The sequence below is a fragment of the Chiloscyllium plagiosum genome, chromosome 5 (genome assembly GCF_004010195.1).
Source record: "Chiloscyllium plagiosum isolate BGI_BamShark_2017 chromosome 5, ASM401019v2, whole genome shotgun sequence".
NCBI lineage: Eukaryota > Metazoa > Chordata > Chondrichthyes > Orectolobiformes > Hemiscylliidae > Chiloscyllium > Chiloscyllium plagiosum.
Window position 1 is genome coordinate 75,708,513 of NC_057714.1, and position 17,764 is coordinate 75,726,276.

Here is a 17,764-nt window from a genome sequence, read left to right on the forward strand (position 1 = left end):
TGCTTACCACAAAACATACCCCAGTGATCCAAGAATTTAAATCCTTGTTTCCTGCACCAGTTCCCCAGCCACACATTCAAGTCCATTATCTCCCTGTTCCTGGCCTCTCCAGCCCGAGGAACTGGAAGCAAACCGGAGATAACCACCCTGGACGTCCTGCTTTTCAGCCTTCTTCCTAGTTCTCCGAAGTCCCGCTGTAGTATGTTCCTCCTCTTCTTCCCGACATCATTTGTGCCAACATGTACCACCACCTCTGGCTCTTCACCTTCGTCCTTGAGGAGTTCCTGCACTCTGTCTGTGATGTCTCTCACCCTGGCACCAGGAAGGCAACACACCATCCTTAAATCCCACCTGTTGCCACAGAAACCCCGTTCAGTTCCTCTCACTACGGAGTCCCCTATCACCACAGTTCTGTGCGATGTCTGACTCCTCGGCTCTGCCTCCATGCCAACTTTTGATTGACAGACCTGACCGCCTCGCGGACTGGCAGTGTCATCTGCCTCTACTGTTTCCAAAAGATTCGACTTGTTCCTGACAGGTACTTCCCCCGCGGTCTCTTGCACCTGTCTCCTCTCTGTCTTCCTCATCGTCTTCTCTCTTCTGCTCTCTTCTGGTATGGTCGGTGTAATAACCTCGCTGAAGGTCCTGTCCAGAAAGATCTCGTTCTCTCGGATGAGCCCAAGGTCCTCGAGTTCTTTCATCAGTGCTGCAGTATGCTCTGTCAGTAGCTGAATGTGCACACACTTTCCACACTTATACGAGCCAGACACACCAGAGCCGTTGACCTCCCACATCAAGCACGTAGCGCACTGAACCAGCTTGGCAGTCATGTTTTCACCCTCTTCAGCTGTGGTGTAATCACTTCACTCAACCTCCTTGTCGAAGACTCCTGAGCTAAAGACTCTCTCTTCTCTCAACAGGAATTTCCCTGGACTCTCTTTTTGGGGCAAGTCTGTGGACTTTAAAGTTAGGTTAGAGGAGGAGAGTGGGAGTGAGGCCCTACTTTGTAGGACCTGGGGTCGAGAACACACCCACTCAAATAACAATCACTTACCTTCCCAACCAGCTCTGCGGTCTGACTTCACTTCCACCCAGTTCCCGCCGCTCTCTGCTGCAAAAAAAACTTGACTCTCCAATTCAACAAAAGAAGAACAGTGTTTTATTTTAATAAAGACGTCTTCCATGTTTAGCTGCCATGGAGTACATGAGTCACTCCATCACAGGTACTCTTTTTTGTCCTGTAATTAAATGACTAGGGAGGTATTGACAATCCAGGTTTCTCTTTATGTAAATAATCCATCCTGGACTGTAGGTGCAGTCGGCACTGAGCCAAACCATCAGTGGGAGGACTAATATTTCCAGTGATGGCAGGGCTCCAGTAATTTCAGGCTATCAGTGTTTATAGATTGAGAATACTAACTGACTAGAAAATGCAAATTCATTACCCATCTATCATCGATGCTTTCGAAATATTCTTCAACACTGGAATCTGGTGAGCGTTGTCATAGAAACAACTACTCTCTGTTTGTGAATGCATTTCCAAGGCATTTCTCCACAGACTGAGAGCATCTTCTGAGGATAGGAAATGGTGCACCGATCAGTCTGGAGCAAGGTGATATTTCATGGTTTTATATCTGTGTATCTGTATGTTTCTAATCCAGCAATCTGAAAGAATCAGCTTAATTTGCTTCATATATTTTCATCCCAAAATGAAACCTTATTCCTGCTGAAATATATATATTCTCCAAGGTATGTGCAAAATTTGTAGGTTCTATGAGGTAAGAAGCATATTTAAATAGTATAATTGAATAATGCTTACATCTGGATGGATGGACAAATAGTAAATGCATTAAGCAATCTTTTGAGCATGATACCTAAATTTTAGTTTGCATGGTGCACTTCTAACATTTTTTTCAAAAGCAATATTTTTGTCAGAAACAAACTGCAGCACATCAATTATTGTTTGCTTGCAAATGAATTAAGCGAGATAGAGGTCTGTGCTGGGAGGGCAGCTAAGAACTTTGCAAATGGTACTGACCTGCTTGTTAAGTGAGAAGGCAGAGGCCGTTGTCTTTAATCCTCCTTCAATCAACTCACACTAATCAGTACTGATAGTTGCAAAATTTAGCCTGGATCTACTTAAGTAATCTAGATTGACATGAAAGGCAGGGATAGGAAGGAACAGAGAGAAATGAGGAAAGCGAGAAGAGACAAAGGCAAAAAAGGCAAGAAAGACTGGAATCACTTTTCTAGATGAATTATCTCTCTTTCTGATTGTCAAGTTACTTGACTAGCTGTAATGCCACATTCACACCAGGTGTACTATGTGACGTACACAGCTACTCGTGAGTTATGCAAAGTAAAAACCAGCTGGATTCAACTGCCTTTTCTCATGCATTATTAAGTGGACTGAGAATAGACTGCTTGTATCATCGGGATCAAGGTATTGAATAATACTGAAGTTTATCATTGTTATGGATACAGCAAAGAAAACCAAAGACAACAGGAACAGCCCTTCAAGTCTTTCCCAGTGACAGTCCTTTTCAGTATTTATTTATATCCTAATGCTTATGTAAGTCACAGTCTCAAAGTCTGCATTAAAATTTGGTGCGTAATTGGGCACCGTGGCATCCATCTTAATGTCAGATCCACTCCTGACAAGTCAAAGATACATGATGTGTCTCATCTCTGCTCTATAGTTGTGGTAGTTACTGTGGGATAAAAGAATCAGCCTTTTGTGGTGAAGATAAAATAATCTATCGCTTTAAATGGTATTTTGGAAACAGCCACTCTCTTTTAACGTCAATTGTGAAAGTGGACATGGCTCGACGTTTGGCTATCTTATTTAACTACCACTGTGCCTCCATTAACCAAACCAGGGAACTATATAGATTTGGGTGACTGGACCACTTGGACATCTCCATCAAGCTTCCCATGTTGGTGGGGCTGTTGTTGGTCAACCTCATTCTGCATGTTGCCATGCTTAAAACGCCGAAGGCCAAAAATGTCTCCTGGGTGAGTACTTTATGATCAAGGTAGCAGCTAAAGTGTATACATTCTGCAGTTTAAGACTATATTGATTTTTATAATTGTTGCATTAGGTTAATGTTAGTTTTCAACTGTTTTATTAATATAATCAAACATTAGCTAATGATTCAAAGCTGTCACTTTAAATATCTCTTTAAATATTTGGAAGAACCTTCTCCTGTGGGACACTTTTTTGGAACTACCAGGAAGCAAATGTATGAGAGCATGAATTTTCCTGCTGTGTTATGTTTCAACTGTTTAGTTAGAAGTTCATAAATTGCAATTGTTTCTGTGACACATTTGTATGTAGTAAGTGAAAAAGAAATTGTGCCCCACGGGTGAATCTTATATGTGAAAAAGATTTCAGGAGCTTTCATCATAGAAACCTTGTTGAATAGTAGTAGATAGTGATCAATAAGATCTGCAAGGTTTGTTACTAGCACATGAAAGAAAGTTGAATACTTTGCAAGTACGCCCATTGAAACAAAAAAAAAACCACAAACACAAAGAAACAGATGGATAGATTGTAAATCAGAAAGAAGTTTAGATTAAACAAGCAGCATGTAACCTCTAGATCCTTTCATCATTATTTGATGCATCTTGATGAGTGTCATTTAGGAAATGAAACATCAGGTTTGTTTTTGAATCTTTTGTTTTTACATCTGCGTATGTGCAGTTCCAATCAACTATAAGTGAGGCCTGCCCCTGTAATAGGGTCTAAAGCAGGAAGAACAGATGCCAGTCCTAGATAGAGATTAGTTCTTTTAATGTAAAGTGCTGCACAGTCTAAATCCAAGTTGATTTGCTCATACTTTGTGAGACTCCTATTATGTGCTGTATGTAGTAATTCTGTGATCCAGCTGTAACAACTTACAGGATGTTAGTGTGACCTATTTTGCCTTTCAAATGATATCAGTTCTATTTCTGGTAACAAGCAGCATGTTACCTTTTGTATTATTTACATTTAGTGTATAAAATATCTAACGTAAGTTTCTTTGGCCATTGTGATGAGCACAGCTAACGCTTCTCTTCAAAAACAATTTGAAAGTAGGTTTAACAATGTTATATATTGCTTATAAATTTTGATTATTGTTTGTAACTTTTGAAACAAAACAGGTAATTCAATAATGAGCAAACAAAACCACCATAATTTATGCTCCTGCACTTATCAAATATTTACACTTTCATTACAGCTATGCTTATAAATTAACCAGCATACAAAGTTGCAATGCTAGCTTTTAAATGTCTCCTGTCTTCTGGGATTGGCAGATTTACCGTCCTTGTGATGGCTTGTGAAGTTTTCTTTTGCCTGTTATGTCACAGAGTTAGCAGTAAATGATGTACATTTTTGGGAGTGCTATTTCCAACTGAAACAGCTTCAATGGCAAAGCGATACCATGATTGCAAGGTACTGTTTCATGGAGTAATGGGATGTTATTGGTTTTCATTTTCATTTTCCATCTATGCTAAACTCCTTATCTCGGCAGCCTGCTGTGGGGAGACCCAGGGGAGAATGCTTCTGAAAGAGGCAGGGCAAATTAGAGCATGGATCTCCATCAGCTGCTTTCATGTCACTACTTAAAGGTTTGAAAGAAACAATGGTGATGGACTAAGAACAGACCATGCTGTTTGTCCACTTTGCAAGGAATGTTGCATATTGTGAAGTAAATACAGAACTGGAGACAAGGAAATCCACTTAAAGTAAAGGAGCCCTGGAGTCAAATAGCATTGTGATGTTTAGCCATTAAGGGATATAATATATTTAAACTTGCATCAAATTTCAGTTAGATTTTAGGCTGAATGTTTCAGTTGACATATACAGAAATTGTCATCAATTTATGGCATGAGATAACACTATCTTTCAGAGAAATTGCAATTGTTTGGCTAATGGTTTCATATTAACTGTGATTGATTTGACCATAATTTTTGTCAACTAAAAAAGAAAGACAGGTGAGGTTATTAATAATGCTTGCAGTAATACTGTAACAACACTTTAAAAGGAGCAGATGCAGAACACTGCCAGATGAATAAAAATGGCCACTGCTTCACATTTGCTGGTTTTTAATCCGCTTCAACTGTGATCCATTCTTGCATCACTTACAGTCTCTGTATATAAAACCCTTTTAGAAGCTGTCAGTGACTGTTTTTTTGTTTAACAACATTATCGTGAAATCAAGCATTCTGCACCTATTCTTGCTGCGCTACAAGCAAACAATAGAAGCGGGAAGTTGCAACAGGGAGTGGAAAATGGGAATTTTATACCAAGTTCCTGTAATGTCTAATCTTTTTTAGTTTACAGGAAATGTAAAGGATGTAATACTTCTGTTACAATGTGATAGCACACTTCACACTGCTCAGATCATTTTTTCATTTTATTAATGTGTTTTTCTTTTCTTATTAAAAAATAAGGAAATGGTTAATAGATTTTTATTTTTACGGTGAAAATTAAATTATCCAAATAATTAACATGGGATAGCTTACTCTTTTACTCCTTGGAAAATACATTGGCACTTTTTGCATCATTTGAACAAGAAATAATCATTAGGAAGAGAAATAGCTGGTGAATCAGTTATTCAGAAGAACAGAAAACAGATGGGTGAGCACTTAAACACACCCAGGTTCCTTATTTACTCAGGAATTGCCAGGATCTGAGCATTTAGAATTTTATCCCGCTAAACTGAGCAGGTGGGACGGACAGTTGGTTCAAGGTCAGATGTTTCATTTGAATAAATAACATTATAATAGCATCCACGTTGTAGCTGTGATCACTATTGTGATCTGCAGTTTTCCTTAGAGACATAGAGAGGATAGCCTATAATAATTGCTGGCTTACCAAGAATCCCAACTTTTGTGGCCTTTTAAATATTAAGATGTGACAAAGAATTTTGGTTAATGCTTCTTCTTTTGTCCTAACTATATTTGGATGTTTTCTGCATATCATTACTTAAACGATATGCTTAAGCTGTAGGCTAGTCTTGTTGGAAGTCTTGGACCAGAAAATATACTCAGACCAAGAGTGCATGAATGTTTACCGACTCTATTCAGTTGGTCTTGACATAGCCTTAATATTGTTGCCTTGTGCCTACCAATAATTTGACCTCCATTGACTTTCAGTATCAAGAACTTGCTTTCAGTCCTCATGTGTGTACGAATGCTGAGAAACCCCGACATTGGATTTTCATTAGTTTGGGCCTTCAACGATCAAATGCTTTAAGAAATCTTATCCAGCATAAATCTCGTAGAGCACATGATAATCATTCTTTGACACAGGCTCTAATGGCAATGCTGTTTATGTTTTTGTACAACTTCTCAGGAGTTAGCACATGCAACTCTGTTTCATATTGACTGAGGTGCACCTGAAGGGGTGTCTAGGGGCATCATCAATCTCTTGCTGCCTGACAACTTCAGTAAGCTCATGGCTTGCCAATTAGATTTATCTAAATTGCCTGTCTCCTGTCATCCAACCAATTTCCAATCCAAGATGAAAAGCTACCACCAATTTGGTGCACCATCATATATGCTTGTGATTTCCCCTGGAGAACTTTATTGAATGCATACTGGTAAATTTCTATATCAGTGAATGAACTGAACTTTATCCCTTAATTTGAAAGTAGTCATGCATACCATACACAACAGCAAATATTGTTTTTATTCACTCTGGTTAAATAAAAACACATTGCATCATTTTTTATTCTAAATCTTTTCTAGCAATTTATAGCTGGAATAACCTGACATCCTCAAATTTTAGAAGATTGCTGTTGAGCAAAAAGACCAAGTATGTCATCACATAATGACTACTGATTTAGCTCATTTTCCTTTTCTCTTGTTTTCCATTCAGGGTCTTCCAACCATAACCCTTATCTAGGTTTCTCACTGAACTTGTGCTAGATAAAGGATGATGGAAGTTTGCTCTTATTTCAAATTTAAATTGGGTGACTGGTTCCTTTAATAAATGTAATTTGATTATCACAGTTTCTTTGATTGATAACTTTGAGTAACCATATTGCTCCATGTGTTTTGCTGTACTGCAAAATGCCATTGTTTTATGCAATCAGAAAATAAAGCAAGAGTACTCACATTGTGCATAAAATAAGAGATAGGAGTAAGGTCCCTCAGAGACTGCTGTGCCATTCAATAAGAAAATGTCTGATCTTTTACGTCAACTCCACCCACATTAATCCATAGCCTTGAATTTCCTTTGTACTTAAAATCTACTGATGACAGTTTTGAATATACGCAATGACTCAGCAGCCACAGTTTTTGAATAGAGCATTCCAAAGGTTTAGAACTATTAAAATGAAAAAAAATTGCTCACTATCTCAGTCTTAAATGGCTGACCATTTATTGGAAGACTGTGATTCTGTGTTCTAGATTCCCCAACCGGGGGAGGGATTTTCTCAGCATCTACTCTTTCAAGCTCCTTAAGAATTTTTAATGTTTCAAGCAGATGACCACTCATTTTTTTGAACTGGAGACAATAAAGGCCAAGTCCTCTCAATCATTTCTCGCAGAAGTAATACCTAATTTCAGGAACCAACCAAGTAAACCTTCATTATACTCCCATTATGACAAGTACTTTTAACCTTGGTTAAGGAGACCAAAAACTGCACTAATACATCAGTTGCAACCTCACACCCTGTAGTTATAGTGAGACTGTTTTAGTCTTATACTCCAATCATTTTGGAATATCCACTGATACTTTGTTGTCTATTCTACTAGTTACACATTCAGAAAATGTGAACAAATTTGTCAGCATTGTATTAACCAGGAGCTCTGCGGGATGTAAAAGTCCTGCCCTGAGCTAATTAGTGGCCTGATGATCATAAAATTAGTTGAGGACAGCAGGCCCTGGGGAGGCAGCTCAGTCCAACCTTTTCAGCTAGGATTAGGTGTTCACCATCTCTACCATTTTTATTCTCTAAAGTGCCTTCACTTGTCTCTGTTTCAAATGGCATCCTCGTTTACTTTTGCTCATCTCTCCCTGTTGGCAAATGTATTGTTTACAATCTAATCGAGTCTCCTCTCATCTTCACTCTTTCATTTTCGGTTTCTTGGTCCTCCTTTGAAAATCTGTTCAATCATCAGGCTTATTACACTCTTCTAAGCTTCTATTATAATAAGTATTATAAAGTAAAGATGAAGTATTATAACTGTAATAAGCTGTCTTTGAATATTCTTGTTCGGCATTGTTGGGCAACTTTTCCATGGACTTTACCTGAAAAGGAATATGGTTTTCTTTTAAATAAAACATTAATTCTTTAATGGCAATGTCTGGCGTCATGTATTTCATGTAATTCTCTGATGGACATCGCCGAATTGCCTCTCATACCAAATAATTTAATATGTTTAGCTTTAACACCCTAATTCCTGAATTAATTAAATCCCATTCAAAATGTAAAATTCTATCATATTACAGAGAGTGTTCCTTAGAGGCTCCTTTATTGAAAGATTATTAATTAATCCTTTCACATTACATAATACCAGCCTATTGCCTTAGAGGAAATTATTGTGGATGCTGGAAATCTGAAATAAAGACAGGGAATACCAAACTAATTTGGCAGCATCTGAGATGAGAGAAAAAATTTCAGGCCTGTGACCTTTTATAACTTGCCTTACCTTACTTAATAGATCACTCTTCTGCTCCCTGATGCCCCACATTGTCTGCAGCTCACACTCCACCTGAACAATCCTCAGCTAGAATTCCTCAAACTGCAGACACTTGCTGCTGATACGGATTCCGGTGTAACATTGCTGTCTGTAAACTCATGTATGCTGCTGTTACAGAATGTCATCTGCTATGAAAATCTATTTATTCTGATTAAGATGAAAAAGGGACCTAAAGGGCAACCTTTTCATGTGGGGCGGTGTGTGTATGGAATGAGCGGCCAGAGGAGTTAGAAGCTGATAGAATTACAATGTTTAAAAAGCATCTGGATGGGTACATGAATAGGAAGGGTTTAGAGGGGCATGGGCTAAATGATGGCAAATGGAACTAAATAAATTTAAGATATCTGGTTGGCATGGACAAGTTGGACTGAAGGGTCTATTTCTGTGCTGTACAACTCTGACTCTAATAGGATATATTGTCTTGGAAGGAGGAAAATGTAGATTTTAGGTTTTAAAATGATATCTAGACTTCAGGGGTTAATTTATGAGAAGAGATTAGACAAATTCGGCCTGTTTCCTTTAGAATTTAAAAGGTTTAAGAGGTGATCTAATCGAGATCTTAGTGATATTATCAGGAAAAGACAGGAGATAAACTATTTCAACTGGTCAGGGATTCTAGAACTAAGAGCGTAGTCTGAGAATTAGGGTCAGACTGTTTAGGAGAGATGTTAGGAAGTACTCTACACACAAAGGGTGGTTAATGTTTGGAACTGTTTTCCGTTAATGGCAGTAGATGTAGAGTCAGTTTTGAATTTTAAATCAGAGATAGATAATTTTTGTTAAGCAAAGGTTTTAAGGGATAAAGGCCAAAGGCCCTTATGGAATTAAGCCTCAGCTCAGCTGTGATCTCATTGAATGCTGGAACAGGCTTGAGAGGCTGAATGGCCTACTCCTGTTCCTGTGTTCCTAATTTAAGAAATTTGACCTTGGAGATCCTGGACAAGGCTTTTTGCCTTGTGACCTGGCCAGCTTGAGATTTAAAAATCCACTAATGCTGAGTGCAGGTAAAATCTCATCCTCACCCCTCACTTTGCAGCCGCAATGACAAGAAGGGATTGTGCTGGGGGGGGGGGGGGGGGGTTAAAAGAAAGAAACATTATTATCATAAACAATTTTTCTCATTGTAACCAAAAGTAAATGTCATTGCCTCTTCCAGGGTTATATGTCGAGTATTACCTAAGGAAAAAGAGACTTGGATCCATTTATGTTCCAGGACATATTTAAACAATCCTACTGATTATTCTGATTAGAAAAACAAGTAGTTGTCACAAAGATTAACGACTATAATTCCTTCTTTCAGCATTTACATCTAACAAAACAGCATAATTAAAGGGCAGGACTTAAAGGATATTTGAATTACAATATAAAACAAACAACAAAATAGGAAGGAGAACTCATTGTCGTTAATTTTGAAAACTGAAATTAGTGATTACATTATATGATTTGTACAAATTTGAAATTCATGTTTTATTTATAGGAATAGAATTGCTCTTGTATGCAAAGGCAGAAGTGTTTTGAGGCAAGAACAAATGATACTGGAGCTCGACCATTATTAACTTGATTCTGATGGGGTGGTAATGGTGCTGGTGATGATGCTGTGTTACAGTTTACTCAGGATCTAGGAGTTTCTGTGGCAGAATGCACTTACCATGCAGGCTGAAACAGTACTTAGAGACGGTAGAGGCTCCAATGGTCTCTTCATCATGTGGGTCAGAAATCTTTCCAATTCTTATCACCTGCCATTGGTATGTGTTGGAAGCATCCTAGGTTGATAATCATTATATATGTTCTGAATGCACTTTCCCTGGCTACCAAGTCCTGGATGGTGCTCAAATCCAGAGCTTCTGGCTCAGAGAGAGGGATGTAATCTAATTTCCTCTGCAATACAGGACATTGTTTCAAAATTTGCAATTGATGGACATAATGATGGATTTTAATACAGAACAGTGTCAAATGGCACATTTTAGTTGGAGAAATTATACTGTACTAAAAGGCACAATTTTAGTGAGGATGCAAGAATTGAAAGACCTAGCAGTGATTGTGCACAAATCTTTGAAGGTGACAAGATAGGTGAACAAAACAGTTGATAAGCCATATAAATGGGCTTTATAAGTTAAGGTGTAGAATGCAAGAGCCAGAAAGCTGTGCTAAATGTATGTGAAACATTAATTAAGCCCATGCTATGCTGTTGTGTCCAATCTTGGTCACCACACTTATGAAGGAAGTGAGCTCCTTGGACAATGTACAGAAATGATTTGTTAGAATGGTTATAGAATAAAGGATTATAGTAAAATGAATGGCATAGAGATAAAGAAGATTGTATCCTTAGATAATGGGCACTACTAGGAGGTTTGATAAAGACACTTAAATGTGTGAAAAGACTAGATAGGAAAAACATGGAAAAGCTAGCCTGCATTTTACATGGTGTTGTGAACCCCAATATGCCTCCCAGCTAACCTATCAGGGTGGGGGGGAGGGGAGCCTGTTTTTGATCCTGATGGTTTACCTACATCAATTTAACATCAGGAGCAACGTAATTACTTTAAGTGAGACTTATGCACCATCTTGGAAGGAAGCCTCTCTTTTGAGAATTACCAGCTACTGAATATGGCAATTAAGACCTGAAAGCATTAACTGATATCACATGGTAAACTTTGCCCATCAGGATATAAAGGACAGTTCTTGGGAATAGCTAACTGGTTCCTGTGTTGTTGTTCTTCGTGTTAACAGCATGTAATTGAAGTAGTAATGTGTACTTATTCTTAATTTGAGCCTGATATAACATGAAAGAAAACCATGATTTGGAGATTTCATTTAGCCATACTTTTAAATAATGAACAGATTAACAGATAATGGACTTGGGCTGACGCTACCACCAGTGAGCTCAGTGAGGACTCCTTAAGGAAGTTGTCCATATGTTGACTGACCCCAGGCTGTGGACCTAAAATTACCAGGCATCCTGCATGGTATAACCTGCAGGCTTGTCCTCCTGACCAATCATATTATCTGTCTCTTTGTATTTGAGAAGCTGGTGGTGAGTCACCTTTTTGACATGCTACAGACCATCTGGTGCAAGTGCACTCTCAGTGCTGTGAGGCAGTGACATCAGACTTTGAATCAACAACGCTGAAGGTGCAACAATATGTTTCCAAATCAGAATGGAGTAACTAAATGGATCTCTTTTCCCAAAAGCTGGCAAAGAGTAAATGAATCAAACAGCTTCCTTCTATGCTGTTCGATTTGAAGACTTTGACAAGAGGTTGAGTTAATTCCCAATGTAACAGTTTTTAAAATGCCAAGAGGGGCATTAGTATGAGGGTTCTCGTGGATATCTTAATTAAAATAGCTTTTAAAATCAAACTTATTGCTTCATTCTTTGCCTTGCTAACAGGCTCCTCCAGTTTGGCACAATTAATTCCAGTTATAATGTAGTCCATTGATGTGGACAGGGAAGTCACTATGAAACCAGCATTATAGGTCCCTGGCACTGAACCAATTATATGATTTTTAAAAAAACTGGCGTTCCTAAGTATCCTGTAACAGTACCTAATCGTAAAGATTCAGGTGCTTAGTAACTGAGGTCTTCAGTAACAAATGTACTTCAAACTAACATTTTATATTTAAAAGCTATTATTGGTGTGGCGAAGTCCAATGTAAGAAAACACCTGGCAACAATGTTCCCTTTCAGTTCAGCTTCTTTCCAAATGAAATTACAATTAATAAACCCCAAAATAAATATATTTATTTTGCAGTTATGAGTTTACACTCAGGCTCAAAATAATAGTACAACACGCCAACAAGTCTTTAAATGTGTTAATTTCTACAATGCAACTGCTTTAACTTGTAGTCAACATGAGCATCAGATGCAAATCATCCAAGGACTTGGCTTGAATGAAGCAAACTTTGGGCCACCCTCCTCTCTCTTTGCCATGCGTTCCCACTACAGAAGACAACCGAGGACTAGATGACAAGAGCTTTCCAATGCCCACTCAAAAACCTACAGCAATTCATGATTTGGAGATGCCGGTGTTGGACTGGGGTGTACAATTTTTAACTTTGTACACCACAGCAATTCATGTAATATTAGCTCAATACTGAAGAAGTCCCTCTTACCACCTCACCCTCAAGTCCTCAAACCAATATTCTAACCTTCTCTATCGATAATATGTAATTTATTATATCAAAATTTCTATTTTAGGAAGTGTACTCTTATAAGTTAACTTTAAAATGCAGTAGGCAGTTTGATTACTCACTTAGACATTCTCAAATAAGTGCCTTTGATTTCACTAATTGTTGACTGGTGCCATGCCTCACAAATCATTGTAATGGCAGAAACATTATTCCTGAGGCTGTAATTGTGGACAAGGTACTCAAGCAATGTGCTTGAAGCCCTTTGGGATTCCCAGATAAGTTTGAATCCTGCTGACCATATTTCTTTCCAATGATGTGGCTCTTATGATGCACTAGTGGTGTCCCCATCTCTGTGCCAGAATGTCCAAGTGCAAGTTCCATCTCACTGCTTAGACCCTCATACCACCTCATCCTCACATCCCCAAAGCAATACTCTAAACTTCCCTACTGACATTATGTCATTTATTTTATCAAAGGTTCTATTTTAGGAAGCAAGCTCCTTATAAGTTAACTGTATCATCGCATGTCTGAACAATAAATTAAGTATAAACATGCTTCTGTGCTACCACACTGTGTCACATTCTAATTCTGACACTCCCTTATAAGCAAGTATTTTAACTAATAATAAGGGAGGATTCAGCATTTAATCTGAATCTCATGCTGATGAGAAATTACTTCATTTTCTCTAATGTTGACAACAATTGGGATCAAAATGTATTACCACACTGTTACAAGATCGTTATCCTCCTTGTTTCCCCTCAGTTATGATATATTTACTGCTTACTGCTTTTCCATTGGGACCCTGGTTTGGTTGGAGCTGCACTCTGAGTATCCAAGGAAATACAAACTGAAATGGAAAGTAATATTAAGAAATATGAAACACGAACTGCTAATAATTAGAAGAGACCCAAGAATACAAACAGTTCAGATTGTTCTCCTGATAACATGATATATCAAGGCTGCTTATTAATGTTCTTCAAAATTGCAACCATCTACAATCTCCATTTAAAGAATTGTATTTATCACTGTTCCAACGTTTAAAAGAAACGGACCAAACCAGATTATGAAACTTTTATCAAGCTATGCATCTAAGAAAACAACCATGGATAACTAAAGATGTGTTATAAAGCTGTTTTGTTTTTTTTTGGTTTGGTACTGATCCACTTTAAAACTGAATGTTATTCAAGATTTTATTTTCTTGTTTTCTACAGTAATATTGCAAACGCTTGCAATTTAAAACATTTGATTATCTCGCCTGAAAAATAGGTGGTGTTATATTTTTGTAAATAAACTGTTAAAATCATCAAATATTCTTTTTAACTTGTAAGCAATGAGTGTACGTGTGAAATTTTATAAAAAATGTACTCTTAGCATAAATTTCATGCAAGGAAGTATGGAGATTAGCTGAACCATAGGATGTTCCCTCAGAGGTTAGCAGACCCCACACGGATTACTATGTCAAAATTCATGCAATGGCTACTCAATAGATTATCTCTGAATTGATCATTACTGAGAAGATCTTACAAATAGGCAGTGCTCACGTGGTATCAAGGACAGGATCCATGTTTGTTCCCACTGAAGATTAATTTCAAAAGTGGTAAGAGGAGCAGGAGTGAATGAAGACGCAACAAACATAGCCAGATTTATTTGAGTTCATTGAACTTCTGGAGGCTGTATGCCTTCAGGTCCTCAGGGCTGCACAGCTGGCATAGACATGGCAAGTCTCTGGTCCCACTGCCTTTATAGTGACTGTCTTGAGACACTTTGTCCCCTGTCAAAATAAGACATCTTTCATTCTGTTCATCTCTTGGAGTAAAGTGTCCACTGCTACTGGAAACCATTGCTCCACTATTCACTAAAGTCATTCTACTTGCAGCATGCAGCTCAGGCTAAGTGCACCTTTGGGTAGCTACATGACTAAATTCAAAATTAGGGTGCAAAATTTAATGCCCAACTCCACCTCTACCTGCATTGGAAGGAATGGGTATAGGTTAATTTCACACTGCAGTCTCTTTGCTTTAAGAGAGTTAATAATTATTGAGGCCTTATTGGCGTTTGAGGTCAATTACTTGCAGCATTATCTGGTAAAGCAACAAAGTGAAATTGGATGGATCTTTCATGGAATCATGATGAGTTGGCTAGAAGGTCATTTAAACAATCCTTGAATGAGCACACGGAATCTTGATGAGATAGTGTAGGGGGACAAGCTGAGAATAGTTCACGGGTCGGCGAAACATTGAGGGCCGAAGGGTCTGTTTTGCGCTGTATTGTTCTATGTTCTAAAGGTCTCTGACTCGCTGTTTCTGTTTGGAGCCCCAGTAGGTAGAGGTCATGACACATCACCTGTATAATAATTGATGTATAATAACTGGAAGTATTTTATCAAACTCTTCAAGTTTCTTAAATGACTATTCTATTACATTCCAAGCTTTGTCTAAAGAATATTCTTTGTTACATTTCGCAATTAATTAAAGAACTGTTTAAGAGGCAAGTTAAGCTACTTCCAGTTTGACACAAACAATTGTAACTCGTTAATTAGATAGCTGGACTAAACAAGTGCAATTTTTGCTGAGTGGACTCATCATCGTTTTTCAGAGAATAAAAATATAAGGGTCTAAATGTCCCTGTCTCTGAGCCAGGACCCCTGAGTCATGCTCCAGATAAATAGAAATAACATCCCTGAACAGATTGAGTAGAAACTAATGTAAAAATATAGGGAACGCTGATTTTGCTTGAGTGCATAAAGTGTAAAACTGGGGTTTGGTTTGTGAGGAAATTCAGTGAATAACAGAATTATGAATTTAAGAGGAATATATTTAACTAACACAATGATGGGCAGAACAGGTGATGTGTCATGACTGCAGCATGTGCGAGCTCCTGGATGTCACTGTAAACCAGTGCAATCACATCTGTAGTAAGGGTCTGCCACTTGTGCTTCAGCTTAACATTAATGAGCTGCAGACACTGTGACACATAAAGGAGGAGGAAGTTACCTGGAAACTTTATTCCAGACTGCAAAGGCACCTCCTTAGGTTCGTATTGTGAGATTTGGTCAGTAGTCAGGAATAAGAGTGTGTGACTATGAGCCAGACAAGTAAAGGCATCAAGAACATGGGAGTAGAAGACCAACCCTTGGAATTCAGCAAGGAGTATGAGATTCTCACAACTTGAGTGGACAAGAATGGAGGCTGTAATATGAAAGAAAAAAATTATTATTGCACCATGACACCAGAAGCTGTTTAGGTGGGAGAACTTAAAAAGAAATGCAGTGGGGCACAGTATAGTCAGGGGTTAGACACACTTCTTTGCATCTGAGAGTGAGATTCCAAACAGTTGTATTGCCTGCCCAGTGTCAGCTTTTGGGCAATCTGCTAATGTGAGAAACTTGTAGTAGGAAGGGGGGGAATCCAATTGTCACGCTCCATGGAGGTACCAACAACAAAGGAAAGCCAAGGAAAGAGTTTCTCTACAGGGGGTGTGAGTAATTTGGCAATAAATTATAAAGCAGAACATCACATGTAATTGTGCCGTACTACCTGAGTCACATGCAAATTGGTATAGGGTAAATAAGATAAAGTTGTTCCAGTCATTTGTATAACTAGACAAGTAAGGATGGGTTTAAACTGTAGAGGTTGGGGAGGGAGGATAGTGAAGGAACCATATGGGAGAAAATTGAGTATATTCTAGGGAAATGACAAGTTCGTTGATCAAGGTAGCAATAATAGTGATGATCAGAATATGGCAGTAAGGGACAGTTATTGCAAACTTGGACCTTGCCAGCAAATAGGGTTCCAGTTTGCATAAACAGGAAAGAACTGAATTAAGTGCTCTGTGTCTGAATGTCCACAGCATTCACAACAAAATGGATGAGTTATCATCCCAAATAAAACTTCGTATGCATGACCCAATAGCCATTGCAGCAACGTGGCCACATGGAAACCAAAGCTGGGACCTGAATTTCTGATTATACATGACATTCGAGAAGGACAGGATACTGGGAAAAGGTGCTGCAGTAGCAATGTTAATTGATGAGGAACTTAAGTACTGTTGTGAGGGATGACCTTAGTTCTAAACTTCACCAATTATAATTCGTTTTGGAAGAATAATTAAGAAACAGCATGGTGTAGAAAACATTGGCAGTAATTTGGTAGCCAAAAAACAACAGTGGGAATGTAAGTCACAACATAAAGAAGATTAGGGGTAATACAGTAATCATGAGGGATTTTGATCTATAGACAGACTGAGTAATTCTAATTAGCATGAATATGGTGAAAAGGGTGAAGTTTTGGAAAGTATGTGAGATGGTTTTTTAATATATTGAGGAACCAATTAGAGAATAGACTATTTTTGGATCTCATATTTTGCAATGAAAGTGGCTAATTAATAATCTTGTTGTAAAGGAACCTTTGAAAAAGAGTGACCATAATAATAGAATTTTATTTGTTTTTATAGATATTTTTATTAGAAATTTAACATTTTTACAAGTTTACAAAAATAAGCAAAACTCTCAAATATAAACATTGATATACAATTAAATCAAATATACAATTGCCAAAATTTAACAAGAGAAAGGAAAAACAAAAATACCGAAAAAGAAAAAAAAATCAAAACTCAACTATCTACTAATCTAACCTACAACTAACCAGAGTATATATTTAAGTCTCTTACATGCTCGGAATGTATTAACCTCAGATGTAATAAAACCCGTATTCGTGCGGGATTCCTCTCCTAAGGGGCCCCGGACCAGCCAGGTTTGTAATCTCAATTAAATAAAAGCCCTTGTTAGGATAGCCGAAATATCTGTATTTATGTAATTCAAGAAGGGCTGCCATATTTTATTAAATAATTCGGTCTTTTGGTGCACCATATTTGTAAGGACGTCAAGGGGAATACATTCCATAATTAATCTGTGCCAATTTGAAAGTCCAGAGGGGCCCTC

At 38.0% G+C, this 17,764-nt stretch overlaps 1 protein-coding gene across 6 annotated transcripts in view; it reads left to right on the plus strand.

The window, feature by feature from the left end:
- Nucleotides 1-17,764, plus strand: part of LOC122550015 (voltage-dependent L-type calcium channel subunit beta-2-like) — a 332,286-nt gene that overhangs the window by 148,826 nt on the left and 165,696 nt on the right. The window contains exon 1 of one of the 6 annotated variants that reach the window (XM_043690403.1): nt 1,558-1,612. The exons of 4 other annotated variants lie outside the window; for them this stretch is intronic. In XM_043690403.1, the coding sequence (XP_043546338.1) occupies nt 1,586-1,612 (27 nt within the window). In that variant the 5' untranslated portion in view covers nt 1,558-1,585. Of the gene's footprint in view, nt 1-1,557; nt 1,613-2,178; nt 3,016-17,764 lie in introns of those variants that run through there. One more of the 6 variants, XM_043690397.1, reaches the window with a different exon arrangement.